The sequence below is a fragment of the Tachypleus tridentatus genome, chromosome 13 (genome assembly GCF_004210375.1).
Source record: "Tachypleus tridentatus isolate NWPU-2018 chromosome 13, ASM421037v1, whole genome shotgun sequence".
Taxonomy (NCBI): domain Eukaryota; kingdom Metazoa; phylum Arthropoda; class Merostomata; order Xiphosura; family Limulidae; genus Tachypleus; species Tachypleus tridentatus.
Genome location: NC_134837.1, coordinates 13,046,055 through 13,066,810, shown reverse-complemented (window position 1 = coordinate 13,066,810; position 20,756 = coordinate 13,046,055). Strand labels below are relative to the sequence as shown.

The following is a 20,756-nucleotide window of genomic DNA, read 5'->3' as shown; positions in this document are numbered from 1 at the left end:
AGACATTATTACTGTTTTTTTAAATGGTAAAAGTGTATTTTAATTAACTAATGAGCATTTTGGCAACAGTGGAAAAAAACACAAAAACTTCAAGGTATTATATGCAATAAATAATAACCACCTGAAAGAGAAAGTTGAATTCTAAAAGTTCTCAACAGTAAGTATGTGGAATCCTTCCCTCCTCCTCTCCCCCCAAAAATACTGCCTTGTATGTTTTTATTGACAGTTTAGCTAATCTTATGTTATCAGTTTCAACGAGATGATCAAGATACTTATTAAAATTAGATTAGTGATTTTATTCTAGAAATATATTTTAAGACATCATTTATCTCGTAATTTTTCAGATTTATTTTTCTAAACAAATTGACAAACTTGTTTTCCATATACAAGATATTTATAAAACATCTCAGAATCCTCTAAACTAACACCACAATCTTCATTTAATCAAGTTTCATTAAAAAGGTATTGACCACAACTGAAATATGCAATTTCAGCAACTAATTGTAAAGAATTGTAATGTTTAAAAAACAATTGCTGAATTTTGTTTTGTTACTTATCGCCAGTTTATTGTTTGCATTGTGTTTGAAAATCAAGAAGTTTGTTGTGACTGTGTAAAATGACAATCCATACATAAGCCACATAATATTTCATCAAACACTAATTCTCCAACCTGCTTAAATGTAAACTTCCACACATCAGTATTTTCCTTACCCTGAAATCTTTTCCTACAGATAAAACCAGTTTACACTTGATCCAGACATATATTCAATAACGTCTTCTAATTCTTGCACTTCCTTCAAAATGTTTTATGTATGCTTAACACCAGGAAAAAGTTTAAACTTTCATTATGCAGACCATCATGTTAATTTCTGACACTAAATTGTATTAACTCCACAGCATGCTGAACATAAATAACTGGAGAGCAAATTATCAGAGTTTTGATAAATTCAACTAGATAGGTAATTTTTACTGTATTTTTAGAACTACAAACACATAAGAATCCTTTTCTTCTTCAACCTTATTCTTCAAGGGTTCAAAACTGTTTGACATAGTTACATGCATTAGTCTCTGACTTGTTTTATGAGATCTACAAGTTGATTTTCTTTATTGCATATTATATTAATTTCATATTTCTACTTTTACCTTCTAATGAATTATATTTAAACCTTAAATATATATTTTCCTCTAAACATACAACTCTGCTAGTTCCATACCTCTTGAAGTAAACTTCACTTTGTTTCCTACAAATAACAAATTCTACAGTCTCTGAGTTTCTTAAAAAAATAGTTTCATCTCCTGTTTTGTAAGATTATTAATTTTACATAAAGCATGTCGTCATTTTTATTTTTTATCAGTATAATTGCTGCAGTGTATAATTATGAATAAAAGTATGGGTGTCACATTTTGAAATTTTCCCGATTACTCATGCTTCAACTGACTTGTAACTGATTAGTAAGTTTGTCTTCAAATGTTAAGGACTGTTTATGTCATATTGTGAATTGATACAGATTACACGATTAATTAAACCCTTGTTTTTACTTATGTTTGGTTTTTATTATTCACTCGTACATTAAAAGGCAAGTAGAGAATTAAGTCAGTGCTTTGTTTGATAACAAAAACATGAAATAATTTAGACAAGTTGACATATTAAACTTGCTGCTTTGGTTCATGTACATTTAGAATTAGACAGGAAGTAAATCATTCCTTACAAGTGTTTTTGTATATTTGTTTCCATTTGTTTAGTAAAATGTTTAAACTTTCATATTGACTGTTTGCCATGTGTATTACAGTTAAGCAAGTGAATGTCAACTACAATAGAATTTCAACGCATTATACATGACAAAATAAAACCAAGTGTGATATAAAAAAAATGGCTTTAAGTAGTGTTTAAAGACTCAGTTCAAACTGTTGGAAACCAACAAGTTTTTTTTCCAATACAAAACTTTTATGTCACCCAAGTTTTATTGTTTTCTAGTTTACATATTAAAGATATAATATTGTTATTTGGAGGACAGTGTCAGATGAAGAATTTGATAGGAGTTATACATTTGTGAAAATTCAGAATCCTATATAGACAATGCAATTATACAAGTCCTTCTACCAATAAATATTTAAACCTTCCCTTTATTTTTCAAAAAATAACCAATTTCTCTCATAAACTTTGGTAAAGTGCTGGCCTTCACTACTGCTAATGGCAACTCATTCTGTAAATCAGTCACTATGTTAGAAAAACAAGAGGTAATCCTCAGTAGTTGTGGTACTTGAAATTCTTTTATGCAGGATTAGAATAAATTAATCTCTGTTACTTTTTTTTTTATAGCTATATTTGTGTGTGCCAGCAAAAACAAGTGAGCTGTGCGTATATAGCTGTTTTAGTTTTATTTCTCTTCACGATCTGTACCCAACCAACCCTTAAAACTGAAATTCTTTTAGACAAGATTACAATCAGCCATTGAAGCTTTGGATATGGTCAGGTATGTCAATTGGAAAGTATTTGATCTCTTAAGTCCAAAACTGTAATTAATTTCAAATTGGCCAAGTGATGATGGAGCTATGAGTTATAAGTTTGTACTTGGAAAAACAAAACTCAAAGCCATTCTATGAGCCACTCATTTGAGTTTAATAAGACTGGAACTTAGCCTGTCTTTTCTTCAAATATAAACTTTGGTAAGGTTAGGAATCATTTTTAGTTTAAAAAGACCATCTTACTTATTTAATAGGGCAGTTGTGTTGTCCTTATGGCTCTGTGTGTTTTCTGCTCCCTTAGTAAATTTTTGGAAATTATTGTATATTCTTTCATTTCTGTTTAGACGTGGAACATCTTCAAATAAACATTTCAGTTTTCCTTCTTCCTATTTCTGTCTAGAATTTCTTCACTATTAACAGCTAATGATTTCTTGCAGATGATGTGTAGGAGTAGAAAGTTGTCTTTTCTGTCAATACGTCAAATAATTATGATTCCTGTACTGATTGGACACACCAGCTCTGTGTGCAGTTATTTATTTTAGCAAACCATTCAGATTTTTAGATCTTAATCTATCAATAATTTATATGTCCTGAGTAAATTGATTGTTTTGTATATACTTTATTCTCTAAATATTTCCATGGATTTAAAAAGAAAGGAATTCTGAGTTGTTAGTCTTTGATACTATGAAGTTGTCAGTAATGTTCATACGGCCAAAAGACCAAGCGCATTGTCTGTGGATTGGAGGTTAACCACGACAGTTAACAACTAGTGTTGCTTATTGTAAAAAGTTGGAAACTCAATAAACATAAGACATTAAGAGTGGTTACCCTTTATGCATTTAGAAAAAGTACATATATATTTTTCAATAAAACTTTTGAAGGGGATACTTTTTAAAGATAGGATGAATGTTTCCTGTTTGGTAGTTCACTAATGTTGAGAGGATCACATGGTAACTATTTTGTTTGTTTACAAAATATGCAGTAATTTCCCAGTGCTATCATGTAAGTTAAATAAATTGTCAATGAAATAATGTAAAAATGTTTTTATATCACTAGTAATAGTAATAACATTTTTATTTAAAACATGTTATGATTGGAATTAGAAAAGTATCCAGTTAACCAGATTAATTATTCATGTTGTTTGAATATGAGAAAAACAAAAATAATATGGAGTAAATAAGGACTTGAATCACAAAAATATTTTTACTGTCACCTGCCATACTCACTAAATCTGAGGTTATTTGATGTCTTCTAACTGAAAAAAGTTTTCATAATAATACAGTTCAACACCCAAACTCCTTACCAAACTTCCTTGCCCTGTTTATTTTGGCAAAACTATAAGAAAAACCACTGTCATTGGTTTTGAACTGTTCACTAGAGAGAACTACTATTATCACCTACCACTAATTTTTTTATTATTTGCATGTATCTTGGTCTGAAAAACAGTGTACTAATTGATTAATCTAATGTAATAAATGAATGGGACCATTGATTAACCAGTTACTATATATCACTAATTGCACAGCTCTACATGCTACCCCATAAACTTTTAACTTTTTTGGAGGCATTACCAAATGACTGCTAGTTATTTTTTTCCTCCTAACAAATTTGAAACTACATTTTTTACTGCAGTCCCAAGTTTGGCTAATATGAAAAAAAAAGGGGGGTGCAGTTATGCTAATCTCAGAGACAAACAAGCAGGCTTTCATCAAGACAGATTCTGCACAGACCACAATGGTATTCTTTGTATCAAACAAGCAGGCTTTCATCAAGACAGATTCTGCACAGACCACAATAGTATTCTTTGAATCATCGTGAAACAGTCCATTGAGTGGGACTCATTCTTATAGTCAACTCTGATAGCAGAATTTCTAAAGTCTGCTAAAACTAGAGGAGTTCATTACCCTAATCTGAAACTTGTGTCACAGAATGTCTTTTTTTGCAAAACAACTGGAGTTCATTATCCTAATCTTGAACTTGTGTCACAGAATGTCTTGCATGAGGGGCAGCTGAAGTAGTTCATTATCCTAATCTGGCATCATGGAATATCTTTCATGGGGGACAACTATAGGAGTTCATTATCCTAATTTTGAACGTGTGTCACAGAATGTCTTGCATGGGGGGACAGCTAAAGAAGCTCATTATCCTAATCTGGCATCATGGAATATCTTTCATGGGGGACAACTATAGGAGTTCATTATCCTAATCTGGCATCATGGAATATCTTTCATGGGGGACAACTATAGGAGTTCATTATCCTAATCTTGAACGTGTGTCACAGAATGTCCTGCATGGAGGACAGCTAAAGAAGTTCATTATCCTAATCTGGCATCATAGAATATATTTCATGGGGGACAACTATAGGAGTTCATTATCCTAATTTTGAATATGTGTCACAGAATGTCTTGCATGGGGGACAGCTAAAGAAGTTCATTATCCTAATCTGGCATCATGGAATATCTTTCATGGGGGACAACTATAGGAGTTCATTATCCTAATCTGGCATCATGGAATATCTTTCATGGGGGACAACTAGAGGAGTTCATTATTCGAATCTGGCATCATGGAATATATTTCCGTTTTCTTTAGTTGCTGTTTTTTTATGTTCTACAAACCTAATACCTTATTATTATAAGAAAAAAAGTTTTATTTTTTTAAGGGTTACACATCATTCTGGAATGACTGCATTTCTTCTGGACTTCGTGGATGTATACTTGTAGAGCTGGCTTTACGAGGGAGAATAGAACTTGAGAAAGCTGGAATGCATGAGCGAAGTGTTTTGATGAGGAAAGTTTTAGTAAAAAGTGACACACCCACTGGTGATGTTTTGTTAGATGAAGCCTTGAAACACATAAAAGAGACCAGTCCTTCAGAAACTTTGCAGAGCTGGATTGAATATCTTAGTGGTAAGTTACAATTAGATCTAAATACCTTGTATCATGAGATGTTATTTTCAAAATCTGCATGGTAATTACTCTTCACCCATGAGCAAAAATCTAATTCTGTTTTGTATTTCTTCTGTCATAATACAGTTGTTTATTTGTCCATGGTGAACTTTTATTATAAAAATTGTTTCTCTTTTAAGTAATCCAGAATAAAAACAAATATCTAAATCTAACAGATGACTCATATTAAAAGTAATTATTTCCAGAGAGTGTAATGTTGACTAGAAAGGTGAAGATGGTATTTGAGAAATAAACAACAGTTTTGTGTATTTGTTTAAGATTATTTCAAAATTATGAACTTTTGATATCTTAAGGCGAAACTTGGAATCCGTTGAAACTACGTTACCAACTTCGGAATGTAAGAGAACGTTTGGCTAAGAACCTGGTGGAGAAAGGCTTGTTGACCACAGAGAAACAAAACTTTCTTCTTTTTGACATGACCACACACCCACTGACTGACAATAATGCAAAAAAAAGTAAGTTGATAAAAAAGTCCAGGATGCTGTTCTAGGAAGATGGGTTAACGATCCACATCGGATGGACAGAAGGTTACTTTCTCTTATCATACTAGCCCATGCTTCAGATGTTTTAGAGAATGCCTTTGCCCCTTGAGTGATGATGACTATGAAGTAGCTATGAAAGCGTGCGTGAACTTCTAGATTTAGACATGGAGGCTGAAAGTATGAAACCCAATGCTGTTGAAACAATGTGGGGTGTGTTTGCTGCTTTTGTTAAATGATAGAGCAGGCACTTATATTTTGTCATTTTCAGAACATGACAAGTCTGTTTTATTGTAAGTGCTTGAGTGACCAAACTATCCAGGAGCTATTGGGACTGTTCCACTTCTCTCTTTATTTTTACTTTTCACAGAGTGCGGTGAAAAGCACTGTTTTGCTATTTTGTCTAGGTTCAGTAGTTTATTAATGGGGGACACAAATAAAGAGCACTAAAGCTTGTTGTTGTTGAGGTTGGTAATTTTTCTTGAACTGAATGAAATGAAAAATGGATCATATGACAGATAAAACTGATTCAATAACTTGAAATTCTTAAATCATACCAATAAAAGTTTTCTGAACTGATAATTATGTGATAGTGGTTTACTTTAAAATATCTAAACAGTGTTCTAGTATAAGGTCTTGCTTTTACATCAATAACATTAATAAACCATATTCTCAAACCAGTACATTTTTAGCATATCTGTATAAATATTTGTACATGAAATAAATTTAATTACAACAATTACTATGTTGAAATTTCCAACACATTTTATTATTTGTTTTGAAAAATGTAAATTCTAAAAGTTACACACAGTATTGCTGCTTTCAGGCTGTGTTACAGTAATCTGTAATTGTTTGTGATAGTTAGCTCATGTTAATATCTAACTTATTTTCAGTAACATAACTTTTGACTTGCAGTGAATTTTAAGAAGTTATTTCTACATGAATAATTAAAAATAGGATGTAGAAAGAATTTGATTTAAAATAATTTTTGTATTGAGAATATGAATTTTGTTTTTTTACTGATAGAAGCTGGTCAATATTTGATTGTTGGATAGAACATTTAGTCAAGTTTGAGCCAAATCTTGGCTTACAGTAATGTATATTCATGCTTTTATTGAAAGTGGTTGAATCCAGTTTTATCTATCATTTACTACCTACTTTAAAATACAACTATTCTAAGTTGTTGTTTGTTTGCTTATATGTAACAAAGTAAATCATTGAAACATTCTGCTTCTAGATTATGAATACACTGATATATCACACTTAATGCCATATTGTACATACTTGATAACTTGTTCATGACTGTTAACTGTAGTTATTAAAAGTGTATACATTTGATTCATTTCTTGCTTCGCTTCTTCATTTTTTTGTTACTCTTAAAATTGATAAGATATTAAAACTTAGAGATAAATACTGAAAGATATATGTATAGAAAGTAAACATATGCAGAGTAATATTAATACACTTGCTTTGTAAGAATTTAAATTTTGAATTAAATGGACGTGTATAATTTTTTACCATATTTAGTCTGTGAAAAAGCTCAGATACTGAGAAACTTTTAGACATTTATGTGAGGAAACATAAAGAAAAACAAAGGAAAATGTTACTTTAGTTTTTTGTTTTTCTGAGTTTGAGAATATTGTCTTAGGAAGGTGTGCACTTATCATTTGTTCTCATTCTCATGATGGGCTTAACAGAACCTAAAGTAAAAACAGCAGTACATCAATAACATTCTTGCATTGTTCTCTAAATAAAAAAATAAAAAATATTTTTGTGCAATTTATTTATATGATTCACTGTATATTTATCTGTAAAATTAAATGTTTGTAATTGTAACAAAATAAAAGAATACCTGTATAGAAATTTTCAGTTTAAGAAAGGTGTGACAAAAATTCGCACTGTACATTTTCCATGCATATTAGAGAATGCTTAGAAATCAAGTGTAATAACTATATCTTATGAAAACAGTTAAAAATGGTTTTCATCAAACACTTCTCTAAAATTATTAGCATCTGTTTATTTTACAGTAGCAGTATAAATGTATAAACAAATTAGATTTTTGTGGAGCTTCTACCAGTATAAACAACTGCTTTGTTAAAAATAAATTTCAATGTGAAATGTAATTGATAGGGATATTCTGATACAGTAAAGGAAAACATATATATGGTTATAAGGTGCACTAAGAAAACAGGTTACATTGTATGATGTATTATTAGGAAATTTATGAAACATTTTAAGAGTTATGGATTCTATAATTATGAAGTAAAACAGATATTCTAACCAAATATCCCCAAAAAAATGATAAAACAGGAAAAGTTATTTGTTGAAAATCATTTTATTGATACTAGTTTTGAGTTTATGTTTGAAACATTTACGTGGCTTATACTAAAGTTTCAGCCAGAATTGATTATTGATCAATAAAAATAAATGTTTTGTTGTTAAACTTTTAACACATTCCAAAGTCGGGCATTTGTTTCATAGCTCCTGGTGTAATTGATTAATTATTTATCAAAAATTCTAAAATAGTCAACTGTGTGTCCATGTATCTTTATAATTTTAATTCAACTATGATTTGTTTATGTTTTAATGTAGCTATTGATATATATTATAGGAATGAATGAAATGGGACAGGCATGAAGTATAAATAGAGAAATGTAACATTAAGTTTAGTTAAAATTGTATTTTATTTTCACTTAAGAGAACAGAATTTAATGAATTGACAATTACTGCTATTATTAAGTTCACTATTTGTAAAAAAGAAAAAAAATCCATCAGTACTTACTGGAAAATAATTTTTTTAACACTTGCATTTTTGCACACAGATATATAGCCTACTGATTTTAAGGACTTCCACCTTATTTAAATGAATTGTGAAATCCTACATTTTAAAAGAAAGGTGATACAAAATATGTATCAGAAAAAAACATGGGGAATACATTAGGACCTCTGGTTTAACAAGGAACTGCATGTGTTCATCTTGTCTTGTAAGAGTAACTTTCATGCTTAAAGAAATCCCATTAGTGTGTGTATATTTAATGTAGATAGAAGTGAAGGTTTTTATAGTGAAAGTATAAACAAAATGTAGTTCATACAGAAAAATCTAGGTGTGTGATATATATTGTAAAGTTATGAATACACTTTGTTTATTGTTGAAGTTACCTTACAAAACAAAACATATCAGTTTGGTTGCTGCTGATTCATTGTTGTGGCACAACATAATAACAACAGAAATTGACAAGATATTATTATCCATCATGTGTTTCCCAAAGCAACATAAAAATTGTAATTTTTTTTTTCAGTACCTTAAAAGTTATTTCACATTTCTTTTGTTATATTTATGATAGTCGGAGACCAAAGTATTATAACACTTGTAATTTAATTCATGTGAAAAGAAATGCAACTTAGATTATTTTGACCACTTTTAAACATATATATTTGTGTCTTATATTGTTCATTGTATGGTAACAGGGAGTTGTTAAGTCCTTGTTCAAAACAGGTTGTAGTAAATTAAAAATTTATATCTCATTCAAAGTGCAGATGTTGAGCAGTTGAGGTCCACTTTCACAAGGCCTTGCAGATGTTTTGATAATCAATCAAATATATTTCACTGAAAATTTCATGAACTGGATGAATATGCACAGGTACATTTTATAAGCCACAGTTGTTTTGTATTTAACAGTTGGAACTTATAAAGCTAACTAAGAAATATTATGCACAAGGTGTTTATAATAGTGATAGATATTTAATTCCACTTTTGGTATAATACAGATTGTTGTGAGTTTTAGAGACTGTTTCTTTAATATAACATCTGTAATATTTCTTTCAGAAGTAGTATTTTATACATGTTTGTTATTTCTTTTTCACTTATTTCATTGGTTTTAATTACACAAGAGTTTCCTAACAGAGTAGTGTATGTAGATGTTATCTTCATGTTAACATTACAAGTATCTTTAACTTCACAGAATAAAATAAACTATTAACCGAATGTTTAATCACTGAAAACTATTCAGAATTGTCAGTCCTACTGTAGATTGTGAAGACCTTTTTAAATTCACTAAGGACTTGATCATTCATCAACCATGTTTCACATCAACATATGTAGCTTTGTTAAGTTGTTCTCTAATGTGAATGTCTTTTTTGCTTGCACCTTTATTACCAATACTGTTAAACTTAGCTAAAATGCACTTTGTACACTAGACCTGTTGGGGAAGGGTGCTGCAAACCAACTGCCTTTCCTCTACTCAGCATTTCAAAAGTGGTGACAGCAACAAGTTGCAGATAATATCAGTAGATGGGAAGAAAATGTTTGATGGCAGTGTTTTGTTTTTTGAATATTCAAAAACATTCACTAAGCCATTAATTTGTGTAACTTATATGTAAGTATTGCTTACAGGCAATAGTTTGTACACAAAACTCAGTTAAATAGGCAACACTGTTATTAATGTTTCCAGTTACCTGTCAGTTTAACATTAAGCTCTACTGGTCTGTTTGTATTGCATGTGTTTATTCTTGAACAGTATAATATTCACTTGTTACATACACACACACACATAAATTTCAGTAGTTTGGTTTGGACAGTATAATATTCACTTATTACACACACACACACACACGTGTAAATTTCAGTAGTTTGGTTTGGACAATATAATAATAACTTGTGACACACAGATAAATTTCAGAAGTTTATTTTGGACAGTATAATCACTTGTTACACACACATAAATTTCAGTAGTTTATTTTGGACAGTATAATATTCACTTGTTACACACACATAAATTTCAGTAGTTTATTTTGGACAGTATAATATTCACTTGTTACACACACATAAATTTCAGTAGTTTATTTTGGACAGTATAATATTCACTTGTTACACACACATAAAATTCAGTAGTTTGGTTTGGACAGTATAATATTCACTTGTTACACACACATAAATTTCAGTAGTTCGGTTTGGACAGTATAATATTCACTTGTTACACACATAAAATTCAGTAGTTTGGTTTGGACAGTATAATATTCACTTGTTACACACACATAAAATTCAGTAGTTTGGTTTGGACAGTATAATATTCACTTGTTACACACACATAAATTTCAGTAGTTTATTTTGGACAGTATAATATTCACTTGTTACACACACATAAATTTCAGTAGTTTATTTTGGACAGTATAATATTCACTTGTTATACACACATAAAATTCAGTAGTTTGGTTTGGACAGTATAATATTCACTTGTTACATACACACACACACACACACATAAATTTTAGTAGTTTGGTTTGGACAGTATAATATTCACTTATTACACACACACGTGTAAATTTCAGTAGTTTGGTTTGGACTATAATATTCACTTATTACACACACACGTGTAAATTTCAGTAGTTTGGTTTGGACAGTATAATATTCACTTATTACACACACACGTGTAAATTTCAGTAGTTTGGTTTGGACTATAATTATCACTTATTACACACATACGTGTAAATTTCAGTAGTTTGGTTTGGACAGTATAATATTCACTTATTACACACACACGTGTAAATTTCAGTAGTTTGGTTTGGACAATATAATATTCACTTATTACACACACACATGTGTAAATTTCAGTAGTTTGGTTTGGACAGTATAATATTCACTTATTACACACACGTGTAAATTTCAGTAGTTTGGTTTGGACAGTATAATATTCACTTATTACACACACACACATGGGTAAATTTCAGTAGTTTGATTTGGACAGTATAATATTCACTTATTACACACACACATGGGTAAATTTCAGTAGCTTGGTTTGGACAGTATAATATTCACTTATTACACACACACACACGGGTAAATTTCAGTAGTTTGGTTTGGACAGTATAATATTCACTTATTACACACACACACACGTGTAAATTTCAGTAGTTTGGTTTGGACAGTATAATATTCACTTATTACACTTACACACGTGTAAATTTCAGTAGTTTGGTTTGGACAGTATAATATTCACTTGTTACATACACACACATATACAGATAAATTTCAGTAGTCTTTTTTTGGACAATATAATAATAACTTGTGACACACAGATAAATTTCAGAAGTTTGTTTTGGACAGTATAATATTCACTTGCTGCACACAGATAAAATTCAGTAGTTTATTTTGGGCAGTATAATATTCACTTGTTACACACACATAAATTTCAGTAGTTTATTTTGGACAGTATAATATTCACTTGTTACACACATAAATTTCAGTAGTTTGGTTTGGACAGTATAATATTCACTTGTTACACACACATAAATTTCAGTAGTTTGGTTTGGACAGTATAATATTCACTTGTTACACACAAATTTCAGTAGTTTGGTTTGGACAGTATAATTTTCACTTGTTACACACACATAAATTTCAGTAGTTTGGTTTGGACAGTATAATATTCACTTGTTACATACACACACATATACAGATAAATTTCAGTAGTCTTTTTTGGACAATATAATAATAACTTGTGACACACACAGATAAATTTCAGAAGTTTGTTTTGGACAGTATAATATTCACTTGTTACACACACATAAATTTCAGTAGTTTGGTTTGGACAGTATAATATTCACTTGTTACACACACACACATATACAGATAAATTTCAGTAGTCTTTTTTGGACAATATAATAATAACTTGTGACACACACAGATAAATTTCAGAAGTTTGTTTTGGACAGTATAATATTCACTTGCTGCACACAGATAAATTTCAGTAGTTTTTTTGGACAGTATAATCACTTGTTACACACATAAAATTCAGTAGTTTATTTTGGACAGTATAATATTCACTTGTTACACACACATAAATTTCAGTAGTTTATTTTGGACAGTATAATATTCACTTGTTACACACACATAAATTTCAGTAGTTTATTTTGGACAGTATAATATTCACTTGTTACACACATGCACACGGATAAATTTCAGTACAATGTTCACATTATATACACACATACATACATAAATTTCAGTAGTTTGGTATGGACAGTCTAATATTCACTTGTTACACACACACACACACACAAACAGATAAATTTCATTAGTGTTTTCTGGATAGTATAATATTCATGTTTTACACACACATAAATTTAAGTTGTTTATTTTGGACAGTATAATATTCACTTGTTACACACACAGATAGATTTCACTAGTTTTTTTGTTTTTTGTAAAGTGGTGGTAATTTTGCACTGCATTTAAACTTTTTAATTGTGAAATTATTTTCTGGAAACAATGACAAATTTATTTGTGTGAAAAATTTATCACCTCTTAAAAAGTCTACCAGAAAAGCTGTCATTAGAATTTGTCTAAAATTAAATGTAATAAAAATGTTAGGTGCTGTGTGTGTTTGTGATAGCATGTGAACATTAGTACACCAGAGGGAAGTATTATAGTTCCAATTTTGCTTTGCTATGGTAAAGACTGCAATGTCTGTGTGTCACCAGAAGGCAGCTTCCTCATTAGGCTAGTAACAAGAAGATACTATAGTTGCTGATATGCACATGAAACATATCTGTCAGTTTTCTTATAAAGTATTTATAACAAAATGAGTCAGGTGTGATAACATAATTTTTCTTAAACAAGGCTTTGTTTGTGTGTGACAAACTTTAAGGCAGGATTGTCAACAGGTCATGGAAGTATATATTAATATATATCTTATATGATTATGACAGGTTGTAGGATTTGTATAGCACAGTCTTTTTTCCCTTTATCTTAAGCCTTTCTTCATTTTAACATTAGTTCAAACTCTTAGAGCCAGTTATATACCCATGATCCATATAATGTTTTAAAAATTTAATAAGAGCAGCTGATATTAATTGATATAAATAATTCAATGGTTAGTCAATTGTATAAAAATTTTGAGTTTTAGTTTGTGGAATATGTTGGCAATTCACTAAGAACACCTTTTGATTTTGAGCTGTTGGGGTTTATTTTCTCTCTACTCATTTTCAAAAAGTACAAGATTTCGAGTTGGGAATGACTAATATGGAGAAACAATCATTTGAAATAATGGATACCATGATATTTAAACAATATGACTTTGTAACAGAAACCTTTCCATGATTTAAATACACAAGAAATAACTACTTGGTAATGTTAGGTTGCTATCTGAACTTTTGTTTAAAAATGAATATTCTTGGATCGTGTGTTACAGGGCCTAACCTTATACACAGAATAAAATGCACTGAGACAAGTCTGGATGTGGGAACTCCTCACATTCAAGAACTGTGTCTATTGGAACTTCAGTTCTGAAGTGTTGCTGTCACTGACTGTTATTCAATTTACCAACAGGGAAAACAGTTTTCTATTCTTGTGTTGCCTTCCTTCTAAGATTACCATTTGTCACTTAATAAACCCACATTTTCAGACTCTCAAAACAGGAAAAGTACTAGTTGAATGATTCTCTGCACCAAAACTGAGAATTCTGAGAAACAATCATCTTGAAAAAATGTAAGTCTTTACAAAGAGGAAGCAGGTACACACTACTATCTTATATCTTTTACCATCAAGCCAACCTAGCTATTCCTATATATAAAACTTTAAATACAAAATTTAATCTCATGTTGTTCAAAAAACAACTAAAACATTGTGCTCACAACACTACCAACCATAAAGGCAAAAACAACGAACAGAAAAAGAATCATGGTTGACTGACTAACCCTCATCTTTAGAATGGAATAGTTTTAACACAATAGACATTAATCCATAACTACAGAAAGACATTACAAAAGTACATGGGGGAATAACCATCACAGCTGGGATTGTGGGGAATTAACTGATCAAAGTTTAGCTGAGAATACCCCATCTGTCCCAACTGAGAAAAGAAGACAATTATTTGAGGAAAACTGCCCATAAGTCAATGGTTTATTAAAGAAAAGAAGAAGAGAACTAGGAGTTAACCATACTTCTCTTAGCCTCATGATGTGTGTGTGTGTGTATTTGACATTGAGGAAGAAACCATATTGAGAATTGACTTTATCCAGCTATATATATAGCTTCACAGTCCATAAGCACTAGATGACAACTACAACACCAGAGGTTGAACTTCCAATAAAAACTTGAATTTAAATTCTCATAGCAGGTGTTGTTAGGATTAAATCTGTCTTTTGTGGTTCTTGTGTAGTGGAGCCAAACACTAGCATGTTATGATGATTTAATGATTGGAAAAACTCTCATGGTCTGAAGAATAGAGACTTAATACATGAATTTACCTGGAAAAGGCTTAAAATGAATTGTAATAAAATGAAAAGTCACTGATGGTAAGATTTATAAAACTGTATTTCATCAACATGGTGTGGAATGGCTTCATAAACCTACAAAGTAGATGTAGGAAAGGATCTTTTGTTTAAAAAAAATGAAAATAATAAGGAACATAGTACTTGTATGATAATATTTAATGAAAATCTCAGTTCGAACAATGTTTGAAGGTACAGTGTACTATTTAACAAATTAATAAGTTTTAGTGAAAAGAATCAATGAGGTGGTTCACAGAATTAAAAAAGGCTGTGCATGCTAAAGGTTGGTCACCAAATGTACTGGCATGAGAACAACCAACTGAGTTAATCCAGAGAAAAATTTATCTGCAGAAAAGCATTGAGTTCCTGTTGTGACAACATCCAGATAATCAAAAAGGACAGAACTGTCATTGGACTCATTTTACTACATACTCTGTAAAACTAGTGAAAGGACAGACAGTGATGATAATGGATAACAGGTTATTCCATCTGCATGCCATAAGCTTCAGAAGAGAAGTAAAAAAAATGAAATAGAAATCTGTGTGATTTTTCAACAACACTGTTCAACAGATGTCACAACTAAAGAAGGTATATTTTCAATGTTTTGTTTCAGTTGTTTAATGGAAGGAAGTGATAACACGATGATGACATTAGGCCTAGAAAGTTTATAAAAGTAGACCAAGAATATTGTCGGTGAATGTTAATGAGAAAGAGACTGCGAAATGTCTAGAAACAATAATTATTATAAATACAAGAAGCGATGAAACATTCAGTTTAATTAAATTCGTTCAGTGATTTAGAGTGCCAGTCAGCTGTTAGAGTGTTCGTTTCAGTAGTATGTGAGAACTTAAGAGGGGTTAATATATGGTCTCGATCAGATTGCAAAGAAATATTTTGAAAATAAAAACATTTTTTGTGAATTGCTTGTTTGTTTGTTTTGAATTTCGCACAAAACTATTCGAGGGCTGTCTGCGCTAGCCGCCCCTAATTTAGCAGTGTAAGACTGGAGGGTTTGTTTGTTTTTGAATTTCGCACAAAGCTATTCGAGGGCTATCTGTGCTAGCCGCCCCCAATTTAGCAGTGTAAGACGAGAGGGAAGGCAGCTAGTCATCACCAACCACCGCCAACTCTTGAGCTACTCTCTTACCAACGAATAGTGGGATTGAGCGTAACATTATAACGCCTTCACGGCTGAAAAGGCGAGCATGTTTGGTGTGACGGGGATCCGAACCCGCGACCCTCGGATTACGAGTCGAACGCCTTAATACACTTGGCCATGCCGAGCCTTCTGTGAATTTAGCATTGCAAGTAACTTGTAGATAACATTGAGGAGGAAATAAACTAATCTGTTATCTTTACGTGAAATAACAGCCTAGAACAGTTGTCAAATAGTGTAAAAGAACCTCCCCAATTAAATAATACAGGGTGGCCCGTAAGTCCTTACCCATTCGTTTATCTTATGTATCTGTGTGCTGTCCCTCATTCTCACTGCATAATATTATGTTACAATACGCTCTTCAAGTGTAAATGGGCTTACATCGGCCATATTTCTCTGAAAAAAGAAACAAATTTATAATACATGCGTAATTGAATATAACATATGAATGGGTAAGGACTTACGGGCCACCCTGTATAGTATAACAAAATTTTGAGCATAACGGCCCATCCTTAACTCAGACGCGTTGACCAGGCGTAAAGCAACAGCACCTAACCGAACACTAAAATTAACTTTCTTGGAAAATATCGTCCGAGTGCATATATTACGCACTTGTCTGTTCTTTTGTAACCCAATATCAACTACACTCTTCACCATGACGTAAAAATAAATTTGTTCCAACCTTTAGTGAATAAATCGTTCTGCCAGCTTTATGTGGAAAACAATACGTCACGTAGATTCCTGACTGTACTGAAAGCTGTGGATACAACCGCATGTATGAATCACCTGCTATTATTAGTTCATTGTCAAAGAGACGAAGTACAGGTTTAATAGAAAATGGAAATCGGTAGAACTGCAACCAGTATGTCACTTTTGTAACTAAAATTAGGCTCACCACTTTTCAAGTAGTGGCCTAACCTTCATGTTTTTTTTTTAAACATATCTGAATAAATAAGTAAAATACACTTCATTTTTCTAATTTCGCACAAAGCTACTCGAGAGCTATCTGTGCCAGCCGTCCCTAATTTAGCAGTGTAAGACTAAAAGGAAGGCAGCTAGTCGTCACCACCCACCGCCAATTCTTGGGGTACTCTTTTACCAACCAATAGTGGGATTGATCGTAACTTTATAACGCCCATACGGCTGAAAGGGCGAGAATGTCTGGTGCTATGGGGATGCGAACCCGCGACCCTCAGATTACGAGTCGCACGCCTTAACACGCTTGGCCATGCCGGGCCGTAGCGCTTTATCAATAAATCCAAAATTTATTCGTGTGGTGCAAAAATTATTGCACAACATTGAAGGAAAGTGTAATTTACTCAAAAATTCGTGTTCAAAATTGACTTGTTAAGAAATTAAAATTGAAATAAAACATTTGATAATATTTACCAAAGTTCGGAATTTTTTAAGTTGTACAAATCAAACATATACATAGGTATGGCATAATTTATTTCAAATGAAAAGTAATTTTGATTTCAGTTTTTGGACTAAGTCACCTGAAATTACTGCGAACTGTGTTTTTATTTTGATATTCGTAAGAGTGCAAATGATGACGTTCATAAATATAATGAAAATTAGTAAAGAATCGAGCCAGTGTTTAGTTGGTAGAGTCATGAAGTTTTTGAATTAATGTTAGTTATCGCATGTATTTAGTTATTCGATCTACCGATACGAATGTGTCCAGAAAAAATACCTTTACATATATATATGCAATAGTTCGTAACACTCTGTGGTATATTTCAATCTTTGCGATATACAGAGTGAAGTATATCTTGCCTTGAAGCTCTAGGGACCATGTGTACTCACTGCATCATAGCACAATTTTCTATTCTCATCGCGTAACTGATTATAAGAGTATCAGATATTGCAGATCTTAATAATACATTTGACAACTTTGATGGTCATTGTTCTACCTCTCCACTCAATAAGAAGCACCCAAGCTGAACCTAGGTCTTTAAGTTGGTCCTTCGGGAGTAATCTTAATGGTCATTCATGGTGTTCACCCAAGTGTAAAATTACTACTGCTTGTTTGGTTTGATATAATCTTTGTTGTAGTGGTATTAACCACTACACTGTGTTCGGGATACAAACATTAAGTACATGGACGTAATCTCACCAGTTAGCGACGTACTGTATCAGCATTTCTATGCTGCTGACCCAGGCAGTATTGTACTTTGCAACATCAGTATACAAAACGCCATCATACCTTCTAAATTTTGAAAGTTCTTTAGAAGCCATTTCATTGGGCACTGTCCATCAAATCATTACCTTTCTGTCATACAAGTAGTGGTTGTCCTGTTTCATGAAGATTACAAGTACAAACGAAGATTACATCGTCACTGGCAACTATATTCAGCAGGAATGAACAATTTTAACGAAGATAAGCCAGTACTCGTGTTCTAAACAAAGAGTACTTTAAATACAGGAAGACATCTTCACTTTATGATGTCAATGCAAAGCACCTACAAACATTAGTCAATGTAGACAGTAACGTGGCTATTTCGGAGAAATTGAATAAGAAATGTGGAAAATACAACACAAAACCTGGAAAGCTGCAGATTTTTTAGTTTATCAAAAGGTAGGTGTTATTCTTGGACCACTGATCCTTGCACATCAGTAAATATCTCTTCTTTACCAAAGAAACTACTTAGTCATATAATTTCAAGTTCGAGCATGCGTTCTTGATACATTGGAATATCATTCTCAGTTGTAGCTTGAAATATGCAATCAAAAATAAGTATTTCATATTCATATATGAGGCCTCCTTTCAACTGAAGTTTTCCAAGTGCATTAAACAGACAGAATGCATGATTTTGAATTCATACAGCCATAAGCATCCACAAAAAATCTTTCCAAAGGATAGGCAAAGTGAACATTAATGAACGATGGACCAGTCTTCAAAGTTTTGTCATTACAGTTGAGAAAATATGCAAACTCCCATAGTCAGATTTTATGCATTTAATATATGTAAGATTAAGCCATATTGCAGACTCCATAATAGTAAGTTTTGGTTGACCCTGCCTCATGGGATGCCTGCAAAGTTACATCATTCTCTTAAATAACCTGCTGCCGCTATTACTGACAGGAGGCAATGGAATGACCCGATCACATTGTGTCAGTGCTTAGTGCATGTCACTGACCTTGTGGGTCTCTTTGAAGATCTGAATGCAAAATGTCAGGTCCAATATTCAAGAAGCCACTGTGGTAGCGACGTTTTTCAATATTCAGCTACAGTGTAGGTATTTAGAGGTTTTAAGCAAAGCTGCTGATAAACCTGGTCAATTTTATTGGAACTGGAAAGTTAAGGTAAAAACTAATGTGAAATTATGAAGTGAACAAAAACTTGTAAATTCGTATACAAATATCGAGTGAATAAAGTAAGAGTTATGTTTTTCATTTTACAAGTGCCCACTTGTTCCGCCTGTTGGCGCCCATGCATACAGTCCTTCTCGAGTTCGTAAAGCAATATTATGTCTGCTTTCTTTATCCAATTTAAATAAACGGAAGCCATATATAGTGTAATGAACAAATGGATATCTACTAACATTTCCACACGTTCACATGTATAAGTATAAAAAGGCATCAGTATACTTCACTGCACTGACCTATCTGACGTTTCTTCCTTCTTTATGACGATAACTTTACATTTCTCTGAAGGTTGTTTCGTTCATTTCTTTCACATCGACTGAAATTCAGTATTGGCTATGTTCTTGACATCCAAGAAAGCCTATATGATGTTTCTTTTTTAATCAGACAAATTTCACCTGTACTTACACATTGATGTGTAATTTTTCTTAGACCCAGTTGATCATCTGCTTCATGAACAAGTTACTAGCAATCTCTAAGCAGTTCACCGAATTCATTTCTCAAACAGAGTTTAGATGCACTGGAAGTTCCAAATCCATTCTTCAATCTTATAAAGTGCTTACAACATTAGTCACCCAACTATTTTGTGTTACTTCTGCTTCTTGTGCCATGCTAATGACCATTCCAGTTAGTATCTGAATAGTTAGTTGGATGTCTGTAGCTACAAATTACTACTAGAATAACATTATCCGTACTCTACCATATTACATCTGAGTAATTGCAGCTGATTTCAATGTGAAATGTAGTGTAGTTCATGTCATATGTATATCATAATATTATATGGTGTCAACATAAAAGACTTCTTCTGTAGTACATCATAAAATACACACTTTTAAACATGTAGTTCTAGAGTTTTACCAGATTTTCAGTCGATTATTTTGGTCTAGAACTGCAGCTTGCCAGTTAATAAAACAAACATGGTTGACAATTGCTGCATTAGACTCATTCCTGAAATGCATCCAGAGTTGTGACAACTATCTTTGTTCAGCACTATTGCCTGTTTTTCCTTTGCTCCAATGCAGTGGTTCTTAACCTGGGTTCAACAGAACCCCAAGGGTT

The 20,756-nt window shown here is 32.0% G+C and overlaps 2 protein-coding genes across 2 annotated transcripts in view; one reads left to right on the top strand and one right to left on the bottom strand.

Moving 5' to 3' along the window:
- The window catches only part of LOC143239187 (semaphorin-2A-like), a 478,807-nt gene that overhangs the window by 152,873 nt on the left and 305,178 nt on the right, over positions 1–20,756 (bottom strand). The window lies entirely within an intron of this gene.
- LOC143237944 (Golgi phosphoprotein 3 homolog sauron-like) lies at positions 3,980–7,768 on the top strand. The gene is given in 5 exon segments (XM_076477717.1): positions 3,980–5,372; positions 5,726–5,893; positions 5,896–6,012; positions 6,015–6,050; positions 6,053–7,768. Coding segments are annotated over 5 exon segments (564 nt in total). The 5' UTR covers positions 3,980–5,227; the 3' UTR covers positions 6,151–7,768.